This window comes from Brachionichthys hirsutus, chromosome 22, assembly GCF_040956055.1.
Source record: "Brachionichthys hirsutus isolate HB-005 chromosome 22, CSIRO-AGI_Bhir_v1, whole genome shotgun sequence".
In the NCBI taxonomy this organism is placed as follows: domain Eukaryota; kingdom Metazoa; phylum Chordata; class Actinopteri; order Lophiiformes; family Brachionichthyidae; genus Brachionichthys; species Brachionichthys hirsutus.
Genome location: NC_090918.1, coordinates 5,289,509 through 5,309,181, shown reverse-complemented (window position 1 = coordinate 5,309,181; position 19,673 = coordinate 5,289,509). Strand labels below are relative to the sequence as shown.

The window sequence follows — 19,673 nt, the reverse complement described above, 5'->3', positions numbered from 1 at the left end:
GAGGCATTGACTTGCATGAGGTTGGGGGCCGGGGGGGGGTCGAGTCACAATGGTGTTGTTGTGACATCGGCGTTCGGAGGAGTGGGTCAGATGTAGGCCCGCCACAAGAATGACAAGCCATGGCTTTACTGAACGCTAACCTGTTAGCTCTGTATGTTAGCGGTATCTGTGGAGCCCAGCCCTAGCTTGAACCAACATTTGGACAGCTTTGGATAGTTCGGAGACTTCTGCTCCGTTGGGCTTTTTGATTCCAGGCTACTGCAGGAAAGAGTTTTCCAAGATGGGAATAAACTGGAATATTTCCCACTTTAGGTCAGGAATGCAGGACTCGGGTGTTTTCCAGCGCTCTGCAGACGATGCCGGCCCGTTTCTTTAGCCTTTGAGCTAACGGTTGGAGTCCATGGCTCCAACCGGACCGCCACTCCGGGCGTGCTCGCAAATCAAAGAGCATTTAGCGTTGTGGAAGCGCTAAATGCTCTGTTTGCAGCAAGGGAACATCAGAGGAGCGCCGCGCCACGCCCACGGGGCAGAAGGCGCCGCTCTCCGCGTTGGGAGACTTTTGGGAATGCCGTTGCTCTAAAGGGAAGTCATTTATCACGGATCGTATTCCAAAGATCCCTTGAAATCCAGCTTTGATAGTGCTTCCCTGGAGCGTCTTATTTCAGCTTGAAACGCGCTTTGTGGCGTCGTCTTTTAAAACCACGCCTTCGATGGCGTTTACGGCCGACAGATCACATTTAAAAGCAGCCGTTGGGTAAGATTGTTTTTAGATATGGATACAAAAACCTTCTCGGGACAAAGATGCACATTTTCTGACGTGAATGTTTCAAGCGATTTGAAGCAACCTGCAAGCTATAGCGTCGCTTTGTGATCAACGGACGATCCGAGTGGAACCTGGCCCGGAGCACACCTGTGTGGGCGGGGCTAGACGCCCTTTGCCCTCCAGGTGATAACAGGGAGGGCTATGAGCTTTCGTGTGTGTGCGTCCTGCGCTGCTTCCAGTCAAGGCGTCGGTTACCTGTCTCTGTGCTATCCAGGTGTGACCTGCAGCTTTTAACGCACAACTGCCGAGGAAACCGCGACGTGTACGAAATTCACGTCTCAAGAAATGAGCTCAAATCATGGGTTTAAGTGTTTTATTTATATTCTAAAATCACAATTCAACGTCATAAAGAATATTTAATTCTCACTGGAAATGGTACAAAAATATACTGGGCAGAGCGAGCAGGTGGGCGGGGCCTGTTGGGATTTAATACGGCTCGAGATGAAATCTGAAGCTAATTCAGACGCCGTTCGTTCGTCCCGCGCGGCCAGCTCCCGGTGTCGAACATGTGCGTCATCAAATAGTCCCGGTACCGGCCGTCGATCAGCTCGGCTGCGTTGTTGCGGGCGAACCAGCAGTCCACGCTCTGGGCGCCGCCGTAGATCCGCCTGCTCTTCTGAACCACCGGCACCGTCCGCTCCTTCACCTTCAGGACGAAGGGCGACGGCTTCCCGTCGCCTGCGGCGGGAAGCTGTGCCACGCCCACTTCCTCATACAGGAACTGACCTGAAGGAGAATCATTCCGGAGTTATTTTAGACGGTAACGTCACGTTTTTACAAACGGGCCAAAAGCCAAAGCCTCATTCTAGCCGGTAAGCTAAAGCGTTAGCTCGTGGGTAGCATGGCGCTCTTTCTCTGTTGTTGTTGGGCGCCGGGTAAACGGCGAGCTCCTCGGAGCCGACTTGCACCTACCCAGCAGGCCGTGGCAGTTTGGTGACAGCCCCTCGCTGTGGCCGATGTAGAACCCCAGGTGGTCTCTCTGGTAGGGGGCCGGGTTCTTGTACCGATGCAGCAGAATCACAAAGCTGATGTTCCCCCCCACCGTCACCGTCACATTGGCCTCCGCCACGATGGACACCGCCAGAGCGCCGCTGTCCACCGCCGCCGTGGCGTGGCAGGGCAGCACCAGCCGGTCCCTCCCGTCCAGGATGACCTTCTTAGGCGTCACCTCAATGTAGGCGCGTTTGGGCCGCTCCACCACGACGGCGATGGCGCTGAAATAGGTGCGCTGCTGCTTGCGGCTGCCCGGTGGAGCCGGGGCGCCGATTAGCTTACCGTTCACCGTCACGCCTGGAGACACAACAACGCAGGACGGTGGAGCTCCACGTGAAACGGGAGGCAGCGAGCTCGGGCGGAGTCTTACCGGAGTGTCCGCGGTCAGAGACCAGACGCAGGACGTGTCCGGCTTCCCCGTTGATGTTGAAGCACGCGGTCAGTTTGCTGAGCGGGAAGTCCACCACAAAGTGGGGGTCGCCGTCCGCTGGGGTGGGCGAACGGGCGAGCCAGAAATGGGAAAAGAAACGGGAAGGAGTTACCGGATTACCGAGGCCATCGAGTCGTATTTCAGAGCAACGTCCTATCCGGTCGTCTCACAGGAACCCCCCCCCCCCAAAGCCCCTGCCCGGCGTGAGAGAAAGTCAACGGCTGGCTCACGTCTTCAGCTCTTGTGAGAACCAGCTACGATGGAGAGGCGAGATCACAGGGCAAACGGTAATGACGGGGCCATTAGCCCCCGCTAACTGCCTCTGATGGGCTCTCCTCTGTACTGGAACACAAGCATCCACTCTTCATCTGCTAACGCCCCCCCCCCCCCCAAACACGCACAAGCATGTTTAAATTGCCACGTAGCACTGGTGGGGGTATTTCAGCTAGACGCTGGTCGCTCTTCCCTCTTGTCGTCCCGCCCGCCGAACTCGCCCTGTCTGACGAACGCCCAAATTACAGGAGAGAGAATCTTCCCGTCGCCTCATCGTCGGCCCATTGGGGGGGGGGGGGGGGGGGGGTCACCTGATGTTTTGGAGATGGTGATGGATTTCTTGGCCGGTCTCTTCTCAACTTTACCTACAATGGAAAGAATATTTATTCTGTGTTTCAATGACTTTTCTGTACTACGAGTGTTTGATGTGAAAATGAAAGCCGCTGGAGTTCTAAGACGGGGACTCGCCCATCATGTTGCTCAGAGACCCAGTCTGTCCCTGTCCCTGTCCGTCCTCTGCGTCAGCTGGAAGCTCATTGGCTGTTGAGACTGCCTCATGGGCGGTTGCCGGGGCCACGCTGCCGTCGTCCAGGACTCGGGGTTTCTCCACCACCAGGCCGGTCAGGGGAGTGAAGAACCGGTAAGTCAGAGACAGATTGGTGGCCCGCTCCGTGTGGTCTTCCCTTTCCTTGCTGGTCCGACTGCGCAGCCGGGACCGTAGCCCCTCCTTGATGCTCAGAAACCCCCAGACGCGTTCCACAAAGTCTTCGGCTATTGAACCCAACACAGAACCCAATCCCCGAGCGGCTCCCGACTCCAGCGCCTTGGTTCCGGCCGCGATGGCGGCGACGGCCGCTTTCACGCGCTTCTCCGTCTCCGTCTGCCGGTGCCGCAGCGGAACGTCGGTCTCCAGGACGATGGTCTTGTCGTTGTTGCTGGCGGCGACGCGGACGTGCAGCGATTCGGCGCTCTCGTTGGTTAGCTTCCCGGCGACGACGATCTCGGAGCCGTTGAAGTAGTTGGCGAACAGACGCCGCGTGACGTACTCGACCGAGTCGGCCGTGTAGTTGATCCTGACGTCAGACAGAAGAGGGGTCCCGATCTCGTCGTAGAACCTGGAGCGGAACGGGGACACGTCAGGGAATCGTTTAATCTGGATTTTAGGGCTGAAATATGACGACAATCCTTCTGAGGATGGACGGAGGCTCAACGCCCTCACCCTTTGAGCATGGCGCCGGCGTCCGCCTCCTCGTCGATCCGCCTCATCATCCCACAGTTTTCCAGAGCCATGCGTTCCAGCAGCCGGTAATCGACGTCATTTCCGATCCCGATGGTGAAGATGCAGAACTTTTCCCGCACGGCCGAACGGGCGTTTCCCAGGATGGAAGTGGACCGGATCTCTCCGACCGTGGGACGACCGTCGGTCAGGAAAATAATGAGGGAGACGCTGTTTGGGCCGGCGTCAGGGCCCGAGAGGTAACCCCGAAGCAGCGAGGAGCCGGCCTGGATGGCGTCGTCGATATTTGTCCCTGCAGCGAAACGAAAAAGCTCAAGTATTCCTGCTGCTAACGCTAATCCAAGGGGCAGAAGCTAAGTTCTGATTCTATCGCCCGCCTCACCGCCGCTCGTCGGCAGCATGTAAATGAACTTCTTGGCGTCCCGGACGCTCAGAGGCGTCACCGGCACCAGACGGTCCGGCTGCCAGACTTTGATCCTGTTGGAGAAGCTGACGAAGTTGAAGCGATCGGCGGCTCGCAGGTCCCTCAGGATGGTGAACAGCGCGTCTTTGGTCTGGGGGAGGAAGGCGGCATTTCTTACAGCGGGCTGAGGTCAGACGTGCGTAATGTGCTCGGTGACCGTTTGCAGCGGGGCCACGCTGAAGCCCCCTATTGTGGAGCCACAGCAAAGCGCGCTTGTTCGGCGCCGCTGGGGGGCGGATCAGGGGGTCGGGGGGGGGCTGTTCCATTACCTCATTGGCACTGACCTTCCTTCATGTTTCTACTTCTCTTTCTCACTGAACGGCTGTTTTTTTTGCTTTCTGTCTGCTGGTTTTGGGCTTTTCACACATGGCAGCTGCAGAATTCAATCTGGATCCACACCAAAATGTAACGAGGGGGGGGGGGGGGGGTGTCTCGCCTGGCTCGACGGCGCCCCCGCCTCCTTCACCGAGTGCCACGGAGATCTGTTCGGCACATTTTTGCCGCATCCCGCCGACGGATTTAAAGTGAATGGAACGCTTCCTTCCACCGGGGACGCCGGCAGATTGCGCCGCCTTACCTGTCGGATCTTGGTCCCCAGCATGGAGGCGCTGGTGTCGATAACAAACACCACATTCTTGGGGACGACGGGAAGATCTTTGGGGGCAAAGTGGTGGACGAAATGTCCATTTAAGACCTCCAAAAAGAAAAGAGAAGAAGCGGTTGGCTGCGGAGCGGCGGGAACGGAGCCGTCTCCCCGCCCCGTTTTACCTGGATGTCTCCGACCCCCATCTCTCTCTCCACGTCGTAGCGGATCACAAAGTCCCCCAGCAGGCCGCTGGTGGACATCTTGGCCTGCTGGACGATGTTCGGGCTGAAGGTGATTTTCCAGACGCCCTTTTCGTTCTTGATCACGGCGTTGGCGGGACGCGGCGGCTTGGCTGGGGACGCAAAAACGGGAAGCGTGTTTGATTTGGACGAAGAGTTAAAAACTCCGACATAAAAAGTGACCGGGACCAAAACAGAGAGCGAGTTTATTTGGTTTGATCTGAAATGGCGACTCCGTGAACCTGCTGTCTTCGGTGCGTTGGGCCCGTTTGCCGTGTTGGGCCCGCTGGCGCTCCCGCCGCTTCGGAGCGGCAGCACCTGCAGGTCCGTGATGGCCGAGTGGTCGATGATGGTGACGTCCAGGCTCAGGCGGCTGACCAGCTGCAGCGGGCGCAGGCTGGTCACGTGCTCGTAGCGTCCCAGCCGCCGCTGCAGGAGCTGCTCGTAGGTGAGCAGGAAGTAGGCCCGGTTCCGACCCGGGATTTTGGCGACCATCCTGAACACCAGCTCGGGCCGAAGACTGAAGGGAGGGGAGAGGTGAAGGAAGGTCACCGAAACACCGGCGCCATGAGGTCACACACGCACACACGTGCACACACACACACACACACACCTTACCTCTCTTCACCTGACTCTTTGTTCTTGGGTTTGTTGTTCTCCTGCTTCACCCTCTTTTCCTTGGGCCTGACCTCGCTCTGGTAGACACGCCCACCAATGATCCTGGTTGACGGGGGGGGGGGTTCAAAGGTCGAGGATTATTAAACCAAATTCACCGGGGGAACCCTGCGGCTCACGAACGTGGACGAAAGTCAACCGTCACGTGGACAGGTGTGCTTCGGCTCCGTCGTCACGCGACTGGCCCCGCCCTTACATGGTGAAGTTGGAGACGTAGGCGTCAACGGGGATCTGGAACTGGAAGACGCCGTCGGCGGCGGCGGACCGCCGGTTGAGCATGGCGCAGTAGACCGCCGTGAAGGCGTAGCGGGAGATGACGGTGGTCGTGATGGACAGCTCCTGGATGTGAGGCTTCGTCTCCTGCAGGGGGCCCCGTAAACGCATCATTAGCGCCCGGGGCAACACGGCGGGACCGTGCACGAGCAGATTCCCACGAGCCGGCGCATTTCAGATTCTCCACGCATCTGCGGATCCTCGAACGCGTCACGCCAAGTTCAAGGCAACGGAATAGAGTTGTAAATAACTTGAAGTGGTTCACGAGAGCGGGCGTTTACTTCACGCCAGGCAGGTGACGTCATTATTCATTCATTCATTCAATCCGGCGGATTAGAGAATATTTGATCAAATTATCCAAAAAAAAAAAGTCACATTTGATCAACTCTGAATTATTTTTTCTGTCTTTCCTTTACACGATGAATCTCCCTACATAAAGAATTTAACTTTACCGTGGCGAGAATCCTCTTCACCTGCCGTGGGACCCTCCGTGGCGCCTGCGTGGACAAAAACACGAGTCAGACGGGCCAATCAGGAAGCCCAGAACCGCCCAGAACCGCCAGAATCTCACATCCACCGTCTTTTCTCTTACAATGCCGAAATCAAAGTCTGCCAAATCTGAATCGATGTCCTCTCCGAACTGGGATCGCTCCAGCTGTCCCGGTGCGGCGAGGCTGAAAGTCGCCAGCAGAGCCGGGAGCAGCAGCATCTTGGAATTCTGCAGGAAAACCGGAGAGGACCAAGGAGACGCCGCTTCCAGCGTCTGGATGAGAGTGACCGGGAGGATGGGGGAGAGGCGTGTCTTCAAGGAGGACAGCCCCCACCCCACCCCACCCACCGGAGGGGAGACGGCTCCTGCCCCGATGCCTTCAGGGAATGTGGGATATTTTTCTAATGATGAGTGAAACCCGCAGAGGTCACCGAAACACCATGAGGTTGGTTCAATAGAACTTGTTGCACCCATCTATTCAGTTAGACTTTGGTGCCCTCTGGTGGCGAGCAGGTCATAATGCACCGTCACACCTCCAGCCATCGACGCGTTCCTGTCAATTCGGGTCCTGACAGCAGGTCAGGTCTCAAAGTTCTCTCCTCTGGGTTACATCAAACAGCAAATATTGGCATGGGGGGGGGAATCGATCAGCGGAGTGGAACTTCAACCTCCAGTTGTCAGAGTCAGCCGACTCCCACCAGTGTGTGTGTGTGTGTGTGTGCGCGTGTGCGTGTGAGTGTGATTGAGTGAGTGGACGCGACTTTCAGCCCACAGTCCTGGAAACATGAAGTTTCTGCCGCTGCTGCTTCTGCTGCTCCAACCAGGCCGCTGCGTCCAGGTCGCCCCCGACGAGAGGGTGAGTCCGACGGGCCGCAGGACGAGGGTCGGGTGGGCTGGAGCCGAGAACCGGAACCAGGACGAGGGTCGGGTGGGCTGGAGCGGAGAAACTGTAGAAGTTGTATTTGTGGATGGATTCCTGAAGATTCTCATCATTTAAAAGTGAACATTTGCATGTGATGTAAGAAATGAGTCTCTGAGCGGCTGCAGGTTGAATATATGTGAAATATTATATATTAAAATGCAAAGCTTTCTGCAGCAGAAAGGTTCTCTGAGTTAAATCCGTTCAGTTCAGTTCAGACAACTTTTATTTATCCCAAAGGGAAATTCGGTTTCTGCAGTTTATGCCAGACCGTACGAATATCCGCAAACATAAAAAACGTTTCCGGACTGAATCAAATTGATCCTGATTTTGTTTCTGCACCAGACGCAGCTGCGGATTCACCGGGACAGACTCAAGGTGAGCTCCTTTCCTCCGCCCCGAGCACAATCTATGATAATAATCTGCGTGGAATGTCTCTGGAATGAACTCCTAATCTGGCTTCCGGGTTGATTGGGGCCGTGTGGCGCCTCCTGTGTGTTTCAGAGAGACGTATTGACCAACCAGCAGCAGGAGGCCGAGGAGGTAGGACCCCCCCTAATCTTATCTACCGGTCAATGCGCTCCTGTTTGAGCCGATCCCGCTGACCGGCCGGTTATTGACTCCTCCTCCTTAATCCCGCTCCGGCTTGCTTCTCGTCTTTCTCTCGCTTTGACTTCATTAAATCGCAAATCTTTCTCGTGTAAGTCGGACTCCGCGCCATGGAGCCGTGCTCCGCCCCCTTTCACCAAGTCTCCTGGTGAATAAAATCAAATCCTGTCGCTTCACGGTTCCACGTCTCCGCAGGCCGCCCGGGGAGATGGAATCGCCATCCGGAGCTACCGGGTGGAGAGCCGGATCACGGCGCGCTTCGCCCAAACCACCGTCCGGAGCTCGGCGGTCAATTCCGGCTCCAAACACCAGATCCTTGGCTTCGACGTCCTGGTCCCCAAACGGGCTTTCATCAGCAACTTCACCATGTGAGCCCGGTTTCCCGCCGTCCCAGCGGGCGCTCGGCGCCGTCGGGAGGTTTGACTCGCGCTCTTTGTTGCAGGAACGTGAACGGGATGATATTCGTGGGCGCCGTGAAGGAGAAGGCCGTAGCCAGGAACTTGTTCAACCAGGCCAGGGCGAAAGGCAAGGCAGCGGGAATCATCAGGTGTGGAACCGGCCTCTCGGGTCTCAATGCGCCGCCGCTCGCCGTCGCGCGGACTGAAATGTCTCCGCTTCGCAGGACGAACTCCCCGGACTTGGACAAATTCCGGGCCGAGGTGGTCGTTCCCGCCGGCAGCGCCGTGGAATTCGAGCTCCACTACCAGGAGATGCTGCAGCGGAAGCTGCGTTTCTACGCGCTCGCGCTGCACCTGCATCCCGGGAGGCCGGTCCCGAGCCTTCAGGTGGGCGTACGGGCGCGTGCACGGCTCTGCGCACGTCCCGAGTGAGTCCTTGCAGCCGTCCCTGACCCCGGTCTCTCTCTCCAGGTCGACGTGTACGTCTACGAGCCCGAGGGCGTTTCCTCGGTTTATCACACCAACAGCTTCCAATGGCAGCATCCGGACGCGTTTACGGTGACCACGACGCAGAACAAGGTAACGCCGGAGAGGCTCCTCCCACCGGGAGTGACGCCCGAGCAACCCGCGAACGTTCCGCCGTGTCCCCAGGCTCACGTCGTCTTCAAGCCGAACCTCCAGCAGCAGAGGACGTGCGACAACTGCACGGAAAACGCCGTCGACGGCGTCCTCACGGTGAAGTACGACGTGAACCGGGAAAGCAGCGCCGGGGAGCTCCAGGTATCCCCCCCCCCCCCCCCCCATCTCAGCAGGTCGCCTGAGAGACGGCCCCCTCAAGCCTCCTCTGCTCCGCCCAGGTCTCCGATGGACACTTCGTCCACTTCTTCGCTCCCTCCAATCTCCCTCGTCTTCCTAAGAACATCGTGTTCGTCATCGACGTCAGCGGATCCATGTGGGGCGTCAAGATGAAACAAGTGAGTGCCTCCGGTGGGGGGGGGGGGGGCGGTGGAGCCGGACCCCCACCCCCCCAACCCGTCTTCCATTCCGAACGTGTCTCCCAGACGGTGGAGGCCATGATGACCATTCTGGACGACCTGGACGACGACGATAACTTCAACGTCATCGACTTCAACCACGTGGCGCGCTGCTGGAGCGAGGAGCTGGTCTCCGCCTCCTCCCTTCAGATCGACGCCGCCAAGACGCACATCCAGAACATCCAGCCCAAGGGAGGTGAGACAAACGGGAGTCCGAGTCCTCCGCCGACCCGCCGACCCGCTGACGCGTTCGCGCTTCACGCCAGGCACCAACATCAACGAGGCGCTGATGAGGGCCATTCAGATGCTGGACAAGCTGTCCCCCGTCAACCCCAACGCCGTCTCCATGATCATCCTGGTGTCCGATGGAGACCCTACTGTGGGTAAGACGGTCTCGCCCGCATGGCTGCTGGCCGACGCCGGCTCCTCCCCCCCCGCTAACATGCCCATTCTCAAAGGCGAGATCAAGCTCAACACCATCCAGAGGAACGTGAAGCGGGCGATGCGGGAGGACTACTCGCTCTTCTCCCTGGGCATCGGCTTCGACGTGGACTACGCCTTCCTGGAACGCATCGCCGTGGAGAACAGGGGCACGGCCCAGCGGATCTACGGCAACCAAAGGGCGGCGGAACAGCTACGGGTAGGACGCCTTTGAGCAAACCTGTGGTTCTAACGGAGACTTGGCGCCGTGGACGTTCCCTCGACACTCCCTCCTCTCTCCGGTGCAGACGTTCTACAGCCAGGTGTCATCCCCCCTCCTCCGGAGGATCACCGTTCAGTTCGCCGACGATTCGGTGTCCGACGTCACCCAGAACCGCTTCGATAAATACTTTGACGGCTCGGAGCTGGTGGTGGCCGGGAAGGTTCGGCCGTCCGCCGGCAACACGCTGAGCAGCTTCACCACCGCGTCTGCCGTGAGTATCCTCCGGGGGGGGGGGGGGGGGGGGGAAGAGAAAGCGGGGCGGAGGCGGGGGTGACCCGGGGGTGACCCGTTCCCATCCTGTCCCACAGTCCCACATGGACCTTACCCTGGAGGCGGACGCCAGCGTCACGGAGCTCGACAAGGAGCTGGCCAAGCAGGCGCACTCCTTCACGGGCTTCGCCAGGCAGATGTGGGCCTACATCACCATCAAGCAGCTGCTGGCCGACAGGTGAGAGCACGCCCCCGCCCGGGGGCCGGGCTGCCTCCAGTGGACTCAGTCAGTGTCCGTCTGTCCGTCTGTCCTTCAGGTCTATGGCTACGACGGCTACCAAGAAGAAGAAGATCACCCAGAGGATCCTGACGCTCGCCGTGGAGCATCAGTTCGTCACGCCGCTCACCACGCTGCTGGTCGAGAGCTCAGACGGCGCCGAGAGGCTCCTGGCCAGCTCCCCGAAGGGCCACGAGCAAGGCTGCTGCCCAGGTCCCTGATCCCGGCCCCTGATCCCGGTCCCTGATCCCGGCCCCTGATCCTGGCCCCTGATCCCGGTCAGCCGGTCTCTTTGTTCTCCTGAAGCAGACTGAACTCTGTCTCACGCAGGACCAGGAGGATCCACGTCTCCTGGTAAGTCTCAGGTCCAGCTGGTCTACCAGCCCCCGCCCTGGGTCCAGATGACTACCCCGGCCCCGCCCAGCCAGGCTGCCAAGGGCCCAGAAGAGTGGGCCCTGCCCGGAACGGTCAACTTAGGTAAGGCCGACGCTGCTGCACGCCGAAGCCCGAACGCCGTCCCGTGTGTAACACGCCGTGTCTTCATCGTTACCCAGTGGACAACGACCCCCACTTCATCATCCACCTGCCCCTCAGCGACGAGGACGTCTGCTTCAACATCGACTCCAAACCGGGTCACATTCTGAGCCTGGTGTCTGACAGCGGGACAGGTACTAGCGCCCCTAGCGACGCCCCGATGGCCGTCGTGTGTCCTTGTGCGTCCCCCCCCCCCCCCGTTACGCTTCTCCTCCTGCCCTGAAGGTTTGGTGGTCAACGGCCAGTTGATCGGCGCCAAGCGGCCGGACGAAGGCAAGCTGAAGACCTTCTTCGGCATCATCTCGGTCTTCTACCAGCCCGGTACGATCGCCGTGATCGTCAGCCCCGACGGCATCGCCGTGAGCGACGGCCGGAAGCAGCGCCGGTTCCCCTGGGGGGAAACGGCGGCGGTCAGACTGGACGGGTAGGGGGCCACGCCTTTGTTGCGTCGCCCGCCTCGCTGCGGGACGCCGGCGTCATCGCCTGCTGCTGCTGCTCCTGTGTTTCAGCGTGAGGCTCGTCATCGTGAAGGACTCCCGCGTCTCCATCGCCGTCGGCGACGACGCGGAGGTGATCGTGTTGCTTCACCGCGCTTGGAAGAGGAGTCCGGTGAACGTCGACTTCCTGGGCGTCTACATGGACAACAAGAACCGCTACTCGCCTGCCGTCCACGGGCTCATCGGTACGTCTCGTCTCCCACTTGAACCGCTACCGGAGCTAATTCCGGCTGAAAATGCGGAATGTCTCCTCAGGCCAGTTTTCCAGAGAGCCTGAGGTGACTGTGTCCGACATCCACGACGGAGCCGACCCCCTGAAGAAGGAGGCCACCATGGAGGTGAAGGGCAACCGGCTGGAGGTCACCAGGTAGCCCCGCCTCCCCCCGCGTCTCCGTAAAGCGGCTTCCTGAAGGATTCCTCTCCGTATTGAACGTCTCGTGTTCCACCAGGGGCTGGCAGAAGGACTACCGGGCCGACAGGAAGCGCGGCTCGGACGTCTACTGCTGGTTCGTTCACAACAGCGGGAAGGGCTTCATCGACGGCCACTACAGCGACTACATTGTCCCGGGCCTCGACAGCTTCCTGCCGCCGCCCTGAGCGGCCGTTCGTCCACCGGGGCTCGCGAGGTGGTGAAGGAAATGTGCATCAAATTTCATCAGGAGGTTAAGAACTGGAGCCAAGAAATCAATCGGTCCTTTTCAAATCGATCACGAGTTTATTGGAAGGGAAATGTACATCGGTAAAAGTCAGGTAATAAAAAAAAATACAAACTAAAGAGTCGACGATTCTCTGCGGTAACTCGGAAGAATTGCATTGTGGGATGTGTGGGTTTGTACAGGAAGCGTCTCTGACGCGGTAGAGTCCCTCGGCTGGACGCCGGACGCTCGTTGGCTCAAGCCAGTTTGGAGAAATCCTCATAGGCGACGTCGACTCGCTTCCCTTTCTGCCGACCCTGAAGACGAGAAAAGAGGTGAACCGGGCCGCAGCCAATCGGAACGCTGCAGCTCGCGGAAGCCCAAAACGCTAGACGACGTCGGTACCGGAGAAACGGGTCGCGTCGTCGAGCCCCGGGCTAACAGTCGCCAAACAAACACAGATCAGATCAGATGTGGACTCACAGAATCCAGCGTCAGCGTGGCGCTGAAGTTCTTCTCGTCTATTCCCTCCAGCAGAGCCTCCGTGTCTCTGTGGGGGCCGTTTAGGATCCGAACCCGTTTTCCTGCAACGGGTTTCACAGAGACCGACTTCAAACACCGGCTGGTCCGTCTCAGATTCAGAATTCTGTGCTGAAGGGCGCGAGCGGCTTCACCTGGAGCAGGTATGACCGTCTCCACGTGGTTCTGGTCCAACTTCAGTTTGTCCCCGGAGCCGATGAGCTTCACCACCGCCTCGTACTTGTCTCGCACCTCCTGTAAAAAAAAAAAAAGGAGCCGAGGCTTTACGCTAATGCTCGTCTTTCTACTCCAGTCGCATCCAAAAGAGCCGTTACCATGACGACAGCCTTCTTCTTGTGGTACTTCTCTCCCAGCCTCTTGGTGACGACTTTAACCACGATGCTGGGCTGCAGCCAGTGATCCGTTCGGACGGACTGCTGCTGCTTCCTCCGCTTGTTCTCCTCCATCTACACACACACACGCACACACACAGACACACACACACACACACACACACACACACACACTTCACCCTCAGCCGGAGGAAAGGGGCGACGCACGGCCCGAGACGGGCCCGCCTCCTCTACCTCCATGATCTCCTCCAGAGCCGATTTCTTCTTCTTGTCTGCGCGGGGGTCTGAACCGGGGGGGGGCTCCTTCCTCTTGGTGGAAGCGGCTGCTGCTGCTTTGAGGGCGCTGGGGCCCAGAGCCGAACTACACAGAAGCAAAACCGTTTTGTTGCACCTGCTTTTCATTAACGACCGGAGGGAGGGGGGGGGGCTCTGTACCTCGCTTTGGAGGGGCCGGCGGTGCAAGAAGAGGCGCCGAGGTTGAAAGCCACTGCAGAACAACATGGAGGCGGGTGGAGGGAATGAATGACTTCTTCTGACGTCCAGAAGTTAAAGCGGGATTCTCTTTACCTTTCTCTTCTTCGCTCTCACGTTTCATCTCGGTGTAAACTGGACTTTCCTGTGGAGGGAAACACAGAACATTCCTGATCCTGATATTTCCCGTTGGGCCGGACCGGCTGACGTCTGTCCCTCTGGTACCCACGTCCGGCTCCTTGCCGCCGCGGCCCCTGCGGACCTGGTCCTCGATGAACTTGGCGCTCCGCTCTTCGTCGTCGAGGTCGTGCTTCTTCTTTCTCGCCTGCTCTTCTTGCCGGCGGATCGTCTCCGGGTCGCGGTCGATGTACTGGATGTACCAGCCTTTAGGGGTCTCATCGACCTTACAATGACCTAGCAGATCACACCGAGGGTCACCCGGCGGGTTCTAAGCCCCGCCCCGCCGGCTCGGCTTACCTTCTCGGCCCAGCCACTTGGTGAATTCGGTCAGCGTCTCCCACTTTGTGGAGTTCATGTGGATGTGCTCTCTGTCGCTGATGTACTCGTTGTAGACGATGTTGTTGTGCACTCGTTTGGTTCCTGCCGGCGGAAAGGAGAGAACGGCGTCTTTGGCGTTGTTTAAAAACAAACCGAAGCCGGATCCGAAAGTGGAGACTCACCGAAGCGTCTTCTGAGCAGCTCCACGAACTCTTTTCTAAAATCACTAGGGGGAAAGGAAAGTGGGATGAACAGCTGGAATAAAGCACTGACGATTGGAGTTTTGCTGTTTTTTTTAAAATTACGATCATCAGTCAGGAAGTACGGGTTATTTTCACTCACAAACTAAGCAAGCAAATTCTAAGTTTCATATTAAAGCCATTTTGTTTATCGTGACGTCATCGTATATCAACTTACTTGGAGAAATTGTCCATGAACCTGTGTGGGTTTTCTGAGGCCAGCAGCAGCTGTCTCTGGTGGGACTCTGACATGCAGTGACATTTGAAACCGTTCTGTCAACAAATGGGACAAATAAAGTCTAAATATCGACCTAAACGGCAAATAATCGGAGTCACACGCATCGATCTGACAACCCACCTCATCTCTGCACTGCTTCTGACACATCTGACAATACCATCTCAACTTCTGGAGACCTTTGGATTTAATCCGGTTGGCTATGGCTTTTGGGGAGAGAAAATCTGCTTTCCCCATTTTCACGAGCTTCAATAAAAGTAAAATGTATTGTATCTATCGATTAATGTCAATTAAATCGAGGAAAACGCCGAAGTATAGTACAATCACGCCAACCGAAGATTAGTTCCTCCGAGAAACATCGAAGCAGCTTCCGCGTTGGCGGCGTCACGACCTCGCGAGAACGTCCGAGACAACAAAAGATGCGTTCAGGCTCATCATAGGTACCGTAAAACGAAAAATAAACGCCGAAAGTTGTTGGAGGAGATATGTCTACCTGTCTTCACAAGGATTTAGAAACAACTTTAAAATACATCTCGTTTTAACATACATCCAAAAGGACGGTACATGTTCTTCAAGGACCTGTAGTGCTTTTTAAATAATTGTATTACTTTATTAAACATGGTGGGTTTTCAACATTCCTGTTGTTTCTGAAAGCAGCACTCGTCCATTTTGCCTTAAACCTGCGCATGCGCAGTGCAGCGTGTCTGACCTTCATTGGTGTAACCATGTTCGCTAGGACCAGCGCGTTGGTGTTCTCCCCACGATGGTAAAGTCAAAAACGCACTAAAACCTTCTCAACCGACTACAACCCCAAACCTCCTTCGGTCCGCGTAGCGGGAACGTTTGGTCGGTTTGAGTGCGTAACTACCGAGCGCGCAGTTATTGAACGCAAGGACAAGCTAGCGCGGAGGCCGCGGCTAATGAATGACGGCGGCTAGCCGCACTGCGAATGGACGGGGTCAGCCGGCTAGAAGCTAATGCCAATGCTACCTAAGATGCACTTTAGCTGCTGAATATGTTGCTGGAAGCTAAAGCGAGGAAACATTTGACCGATGAATCCACGGGCTGGTCTTCAAAGCAAGAGCGTCCGTTAGCCAGTATTAGCTTTCAGGGCTTGTTTGCGCGAAGCTATGTTATGCTAGCGCCCTTGCAAGCTCTAGCAAGAAGGCATCAATTACATGCTGCTAACGCCACATCGACGACTGCGTAATGCCGTCAACGTTATTCTATGGCAGGTTGTTCGTGCCTTAAGCTTCAGCTCACATGCATGTCTTTGTGTTCGCAGTGGGCAGGTGAGGAACATGGTTACCTTGAAGGACAGTAAGTACTTTTGTCTTACTATGTAAATACAGCAACACAATGACATGGTGATTATTGACGGATTCCTGGATGCAAAGCTGCTAATGTGGACTCGGCTGCAAGACACAGTTTACACCTTATAGACGGCAGGTTACTTCCTATTAAACGCTAAAATCCGGGCTTTGTTTAGATGAAAGGCGAGGATAGATCGTGGTGGGCAGTGGGATGAAGCTGTGGCGGTTTAATCCATGCTGCCGTCTCCTCTTTCTGATAGTCACCATTCGGTTGAAGTCCATCAAGAACATCCAGAAAATCACCAAGTCCATGAAAATGGTGGCCGCTGCCAAGTACGCTCGTGCTGAGAAGCAGCTGAAGCCGGCCAGGGTCTACGGCACCGGCGCGCTCGGTATGTGTCTTCATTTCCGCTTTGCCTGAAGAGGATTTGACTCCTCCTCCTCCTGATGAATCTGGCTTTCTTCCTCCAGCCCTGTACGAGAAGGCGGACATCAAGACGCCGGAGGACAAGGCCACCAAGCATTTGATAGTTGGCGTGACCTCAGACCGTGGACTCTGCGGTGCCATCCACTCGGGTGTGGCCAAGGCCATCAAGAGCCAGATCGCCACCCTCACGGGCGCCGGCAAGGAGGTCATGGTGATCAACGTGGGAGACAAGCTGAGAGGCATCCTGCATAGGTCTGAGTGGACATGCGGCCCCATTCGCGTTCTCTTTGTCGTGTTGACGAGAGGCGCTTGTAGAAATGTCCACGCAGGTGAGGACCCGCCTGCTCTGATAATAACCACCGATCATTCCCGATTAGGACTCACGGAAAGCACATCATTATGAACTGCAAGGAAGTCGGCCGCAAGCCGCCGAGCTTCGGCGACGCCTCCATCGTCGCCGCCGAGCTGCTCAACTCTGGATACGAGTTTGACCAAGGCACCGTCATCTTCAACAGATTCAGGTAAAACGGGCGGAGTTTTGCTTTTACGCGGGCGACGTGTCGTCGGGGGAACTCAGCGAATCTCCCGTGCCTCTGCTGCAGGTCCGTGATCTCCTACAAGGCGGACAGGAAGCCTTTGTACTCCACGGACGCCGTTGCTAATGCAGGTAGCGTCGCTAGCGTCGCGTTTTGACACAAATGTCCGAGCGCAGCCGATCCGAGCGTCCTCTCTGTGCAGAAAGCATGAGCGTCTACGACGACATCGACGCTGACGTGCTGAAGAGCTACCAGGAGTTCGCTCTGGTCAACATTATCTACCTGGCCCTGAGGGAGTCGTCCACCAGCGAGCAGAGCGCCAGGATGACCGCCATGGACAGCGCCAGCAAGAACGCCTGTAGGACGCCGCACCTCCCGTCGTTTTTCTCTTACAGGTTCCACTTCATCTTAATATTCTCTGTTTGGTAACTGTGATGTCATGCCCCCCCCCCCCCCCCGTCCAGCTGAGATGATCGACAAGCTGACCCTCACCTTCAACCGGACCAGACAGGCCGTCATCACCAAGGAGCTGATTGAGATCATCTCCGGAGCGGCTGCTCTGTAAGACGCCTCTGTCCCCTCTCGTTTGTGTGACCTTCATGTCTGTCCTGCACAATATTCACCTTCTTAATTTTCAATCGCACGCTGTCATGGTTCATTTTGCTCTCTGACCTCCTCCTCCTCCTCCTCCCGCTGGACTCAGGAACTGATGCTTGTTCTAACCGGAGGTAACGATGTAGAGTCGTCTTCCTCCGTGGCTAGGTCGATCCTGGCGTAGAAACGCACGCCATAGATCCTATAACATCTCCACGCCCTTTAGCTTCACAGAGAACCTCCAGGACCTTTATCTTGTTGGTTTTCTGATGTTTGTTTTCCCCTGTCTTTGCAGATAAACGGGCGAGATCGTCGTTTCCGTCGCCCATAGCTCTTCAAAGTACTGCAGGCACCTGCTGCTGTTGAGTCGATGAACATTTGTGCTTCTGTTTGTAAAATATATGAAAATAAACCTCCTTAAAGATTCCTCATCCTTTCATTTATTGTTTTCCTCTGCCGTGGTCGCTGTTTACCTCCCTGTGGATCTACGTCATGGTGTCTTACGACACCCATTTCCTCCTTATTGAATAGTGGATGCTCGAGGTTTACCTGCGGGCCGGTTGAGCGGCTGCGCAGCGCAGACAGACACGCGGAAGTAGTTCGCCAAAACCCGCGGAGAAATGGAGTGGTAAGAAAATAGAGAAATTGTTAACTTTGATTAAAACAAATATTCTTTTTCATATAAAACGTCACCAGTCATATTTCTTTGCTTTTATTTGAAACTACGGTAAGTTGATAAAAACGTCTGTTTGCTAGCGTAGCAATTTAACTAATTTATGTTGCTTTGCTAGCGTAGCAATTTAGCTTTTTTTTAAAGGTTTTTGTGTCATAAAACAACTGATACTATAATATAGATTGATATATCCTTGCATAAAGTACCTTTGACATTATTTGACATTGTAAAAATAATAAAGATGCCACTTTAGCTGAGTTTATTAAACCAGCGAGCTAAAGTTACTGAGGCTAGATGCTAGCTAGCTAGCGTCATGCTAAGACTAGAGACTCGTTATTTCATTTCAAACATTTTTAAGTCTGATTCTTAATATTATAGATGGAGCAGGCAGCAAGCGGTGAGGATAGGTTATAGGATAAGAGTGAATTTTAAGTTAATTTTCACAGCTATTATTTTTACTATCAATGTAAAATTCCTTTGAAAGTATTTATTTGCCTTTTGTCCAAAACTCGCCAAAATAGCCGGTAAGGTTTCAGTTTTGAGAAGGGAGAATCGGATGATCCTTTGACCTGAACGATGTCCTGATTCTGAATCCCTGTTCTGTCGGCGTCACGATCCGGTCGGAGACTTCAAACAGTGGACATGTATTTGTTGAGACCTCTTTGAGGACACATGGAGCTCGTCAGAAAGTGGTCCTGATGTTGGTGATGGAGACACAAGGGGGGGGGGGGCTGTGGATACCGTGTTTCTTCACCTGACACACAGCTGCTTGTTTTCTGCTTTCCAGGACCAACAAGTCTCCTTTGGCCTTGACCCGAAACCCCGGAACCTCCCTCTTCTCTCCTCTCCCAGCCCCCAGCGTCTCCACGGTCGAAGCTGTTCTACTCACGCAGACCCCCCCTCGCTCATCAGAGTCATTCAGGTATGTGATGAAGCATACCTGAGCTCTGTTTGTTTATTACCGGTACATTATTATTGTTACGCGTGTTTTCTGTGGACCTGCTTTGGCTGTGGGGAATCACAAAATGAAGGATTAGCCAAGATGTTTTGTGATTGGGATAGATTACGACAAAGAGGACGTCATTAAAGGCAATTAGCTAATTTTTTTGCCGTCTTCTGAGATCTCAAACTAACTTGTTCCATAAAATAATGTTGATTCTGTTTTTTACATCCGAATTTTTGACCGATCCAAACTTCAAGCTTTAATTATGTTGCACTAACAGTCAGAATTATTTCATCTCGCTGGCTCTGTCTTCAAGCTGCGGTTTGTTAAACAGCCACCAGGTGGTGCTGTTCGATCAGAAATAAGATCCTCTTCGGTCTTCAGCAAAGACAAACTATTGAAGAACAAAATAACACGTTCTGCGTTTTTTTAACCACCGTGACAGAATGTTCTCCTTTCTGATTTGAAGGAATTCTGTTGTTGTTTTGTTTGTGTTAAATTCCACTGGAATAATGAGACGTTCAGTCTGTCGACAGTCAGAAAACTTCAGACGGAGCTCCGGGTTTGCTTTACT

At 55.5% G+C, this 19,673-nt stretch overlaps 4 protein-coding genes across 5 annotated transcripts; 2 read left to right on the top strand and 2 right to left on the bottom strand.

Annotated features, from left to right (window-relative positions):
- Positions 1–1,277: 1,277 nt before the first annotated feature.
- Positions 1,278–6,701, bottom strand: itih5 (inter-alpha-trypsin inhibitor heavy chain 5). Its single transcript, XM_068755533.1, has 14 exons — positions 6,585–6,701; positions 6,445–6,489; positions 5,916–6,079; positions 5,663–5,764; positions 5,287–5,564; positions 4,988–5,157; positions 4,797–4,913; positions 4,139–4,310; positions 3,739–4,048; positions 2,988–3,634; positions 2,831–2,884; positions 2,187–2,303; positions 1,736–2,113; positions 1,278–1,549 (listed from the first exon to the last, which is right to left on the bottom strand). Exons 1-14 carry the CDS (start codon positions 6,699–6,701, stop codon positions 1,278–1,280), a joined length of 2,943 nt encoding a protein of 980 aa, XP_068611634.1.
- Positions 6,702–7,266: 565 nt separating this feature from the next.
- itih2 (inter-alpha-trypsin inhibitor heavy chain 2) lies at positions 7,267–12,260 on the top strand. Its single transcript, XM_068755532.1, has 21 exons — positions 7,267–7,338; positions 7,747–7,779; positions 7,906–7,944; positions 8,206–8,378; positions 8,453–8,557; positions 8,633–8,795; positions 8,880–8,987; positions 9,060–9,188; positions 9,266–9,382; positions 9,470–9,638; positions 9,709–9,825; positions 9,901–10,082; positions 10,171–10,356; positions 10,454–10,593; positions 10,673–10,845; positions 10,963–11,109; positions 11,187–11,300; positions 11,392–11,590; positions 11,676–11,848; positions 11,919–12,030; positions 12,113–12,260. The coding sequence occupies exons 1-21, from the start codon at positions 7,267–7,269 to the stop codon at positions 12,258–12,260; spliced, it is 2,799 nt and encodes a 932-aa protein (XP_068611633.1).
- A 111-nt stretch (positions 12,261–12,371) lies between these two features.
- On the bottom strand, positions 12,372–14,968 carry kin (Kin17 DNA and RNA binding protein). Its single transcript, XM_068755261.1, has 12 exons — positions 14,737–14,968; positions 14,557–14,651; positions 14,322–14,365; positions 14,119–14,241; positions 13,871–14,055; positions 13,738–13,786; positions 13,606–13,657; positions 13,405–13,531; positions 13,153–13,284; positions 12,973–13,072; positions 12,782–12,882; positions 12,372–12,615 (listed from the first exon to the last, which is right to left on the bottom strand). The coding sequence occupies exons 1-12, from the start codon at positions 14,848–14,850 to the stop codon at positions 12,556–12,558; spliced, it is 1,182 nt and encodes a 393-aa protein (XP_068611362.1). The 5' UTR covers positions 14,851–14,968; the 3' UTR covers positions 12,372–12,555.
- A 331-nt stretch (positions 14,969–15,299) lies between these two features.
- Positions 15,300–17,909, top strand: atp5f1c (ATP synthase F1 subunit gamma). Of its 2 annotated transcripts, XM_068755153.1 has the most exons (9): positions 15,319–15,379; positions 15,899–15,933; positions 16,187–16,318; positions 16,398–16,605; positions 16,731–16,874; positions 16,956–17,020; positions 17,092–17,247; positions 17,354–17,450; positions 17,779–17,909. In XM_068755153.1, exons 1-9 carry the CDS (start codon positions 15,339–15,341, stop codon positions 17,780–17,782), a joined length of 882 nt encoding a protein of 293 aa, XP_068611254.1. In that variant the 5' UTR covers positions 15,319–15,338; the 3' UTR covers positions 17,783–17,909. The 2 variants fall into 2 exon arrangements, with proteins under 2 accessions (XP_068611253.1, XP_068611254.1); XM_068755152.1 differs by lacking the exon at positions 17,779–17,909 and having other exon boundaries at positions 15,300–15,379; positions 17,354–17,454.
- The last annotated feature ends 1,764 nt before the right edge of the window (positions 17,910–19,673 follow it).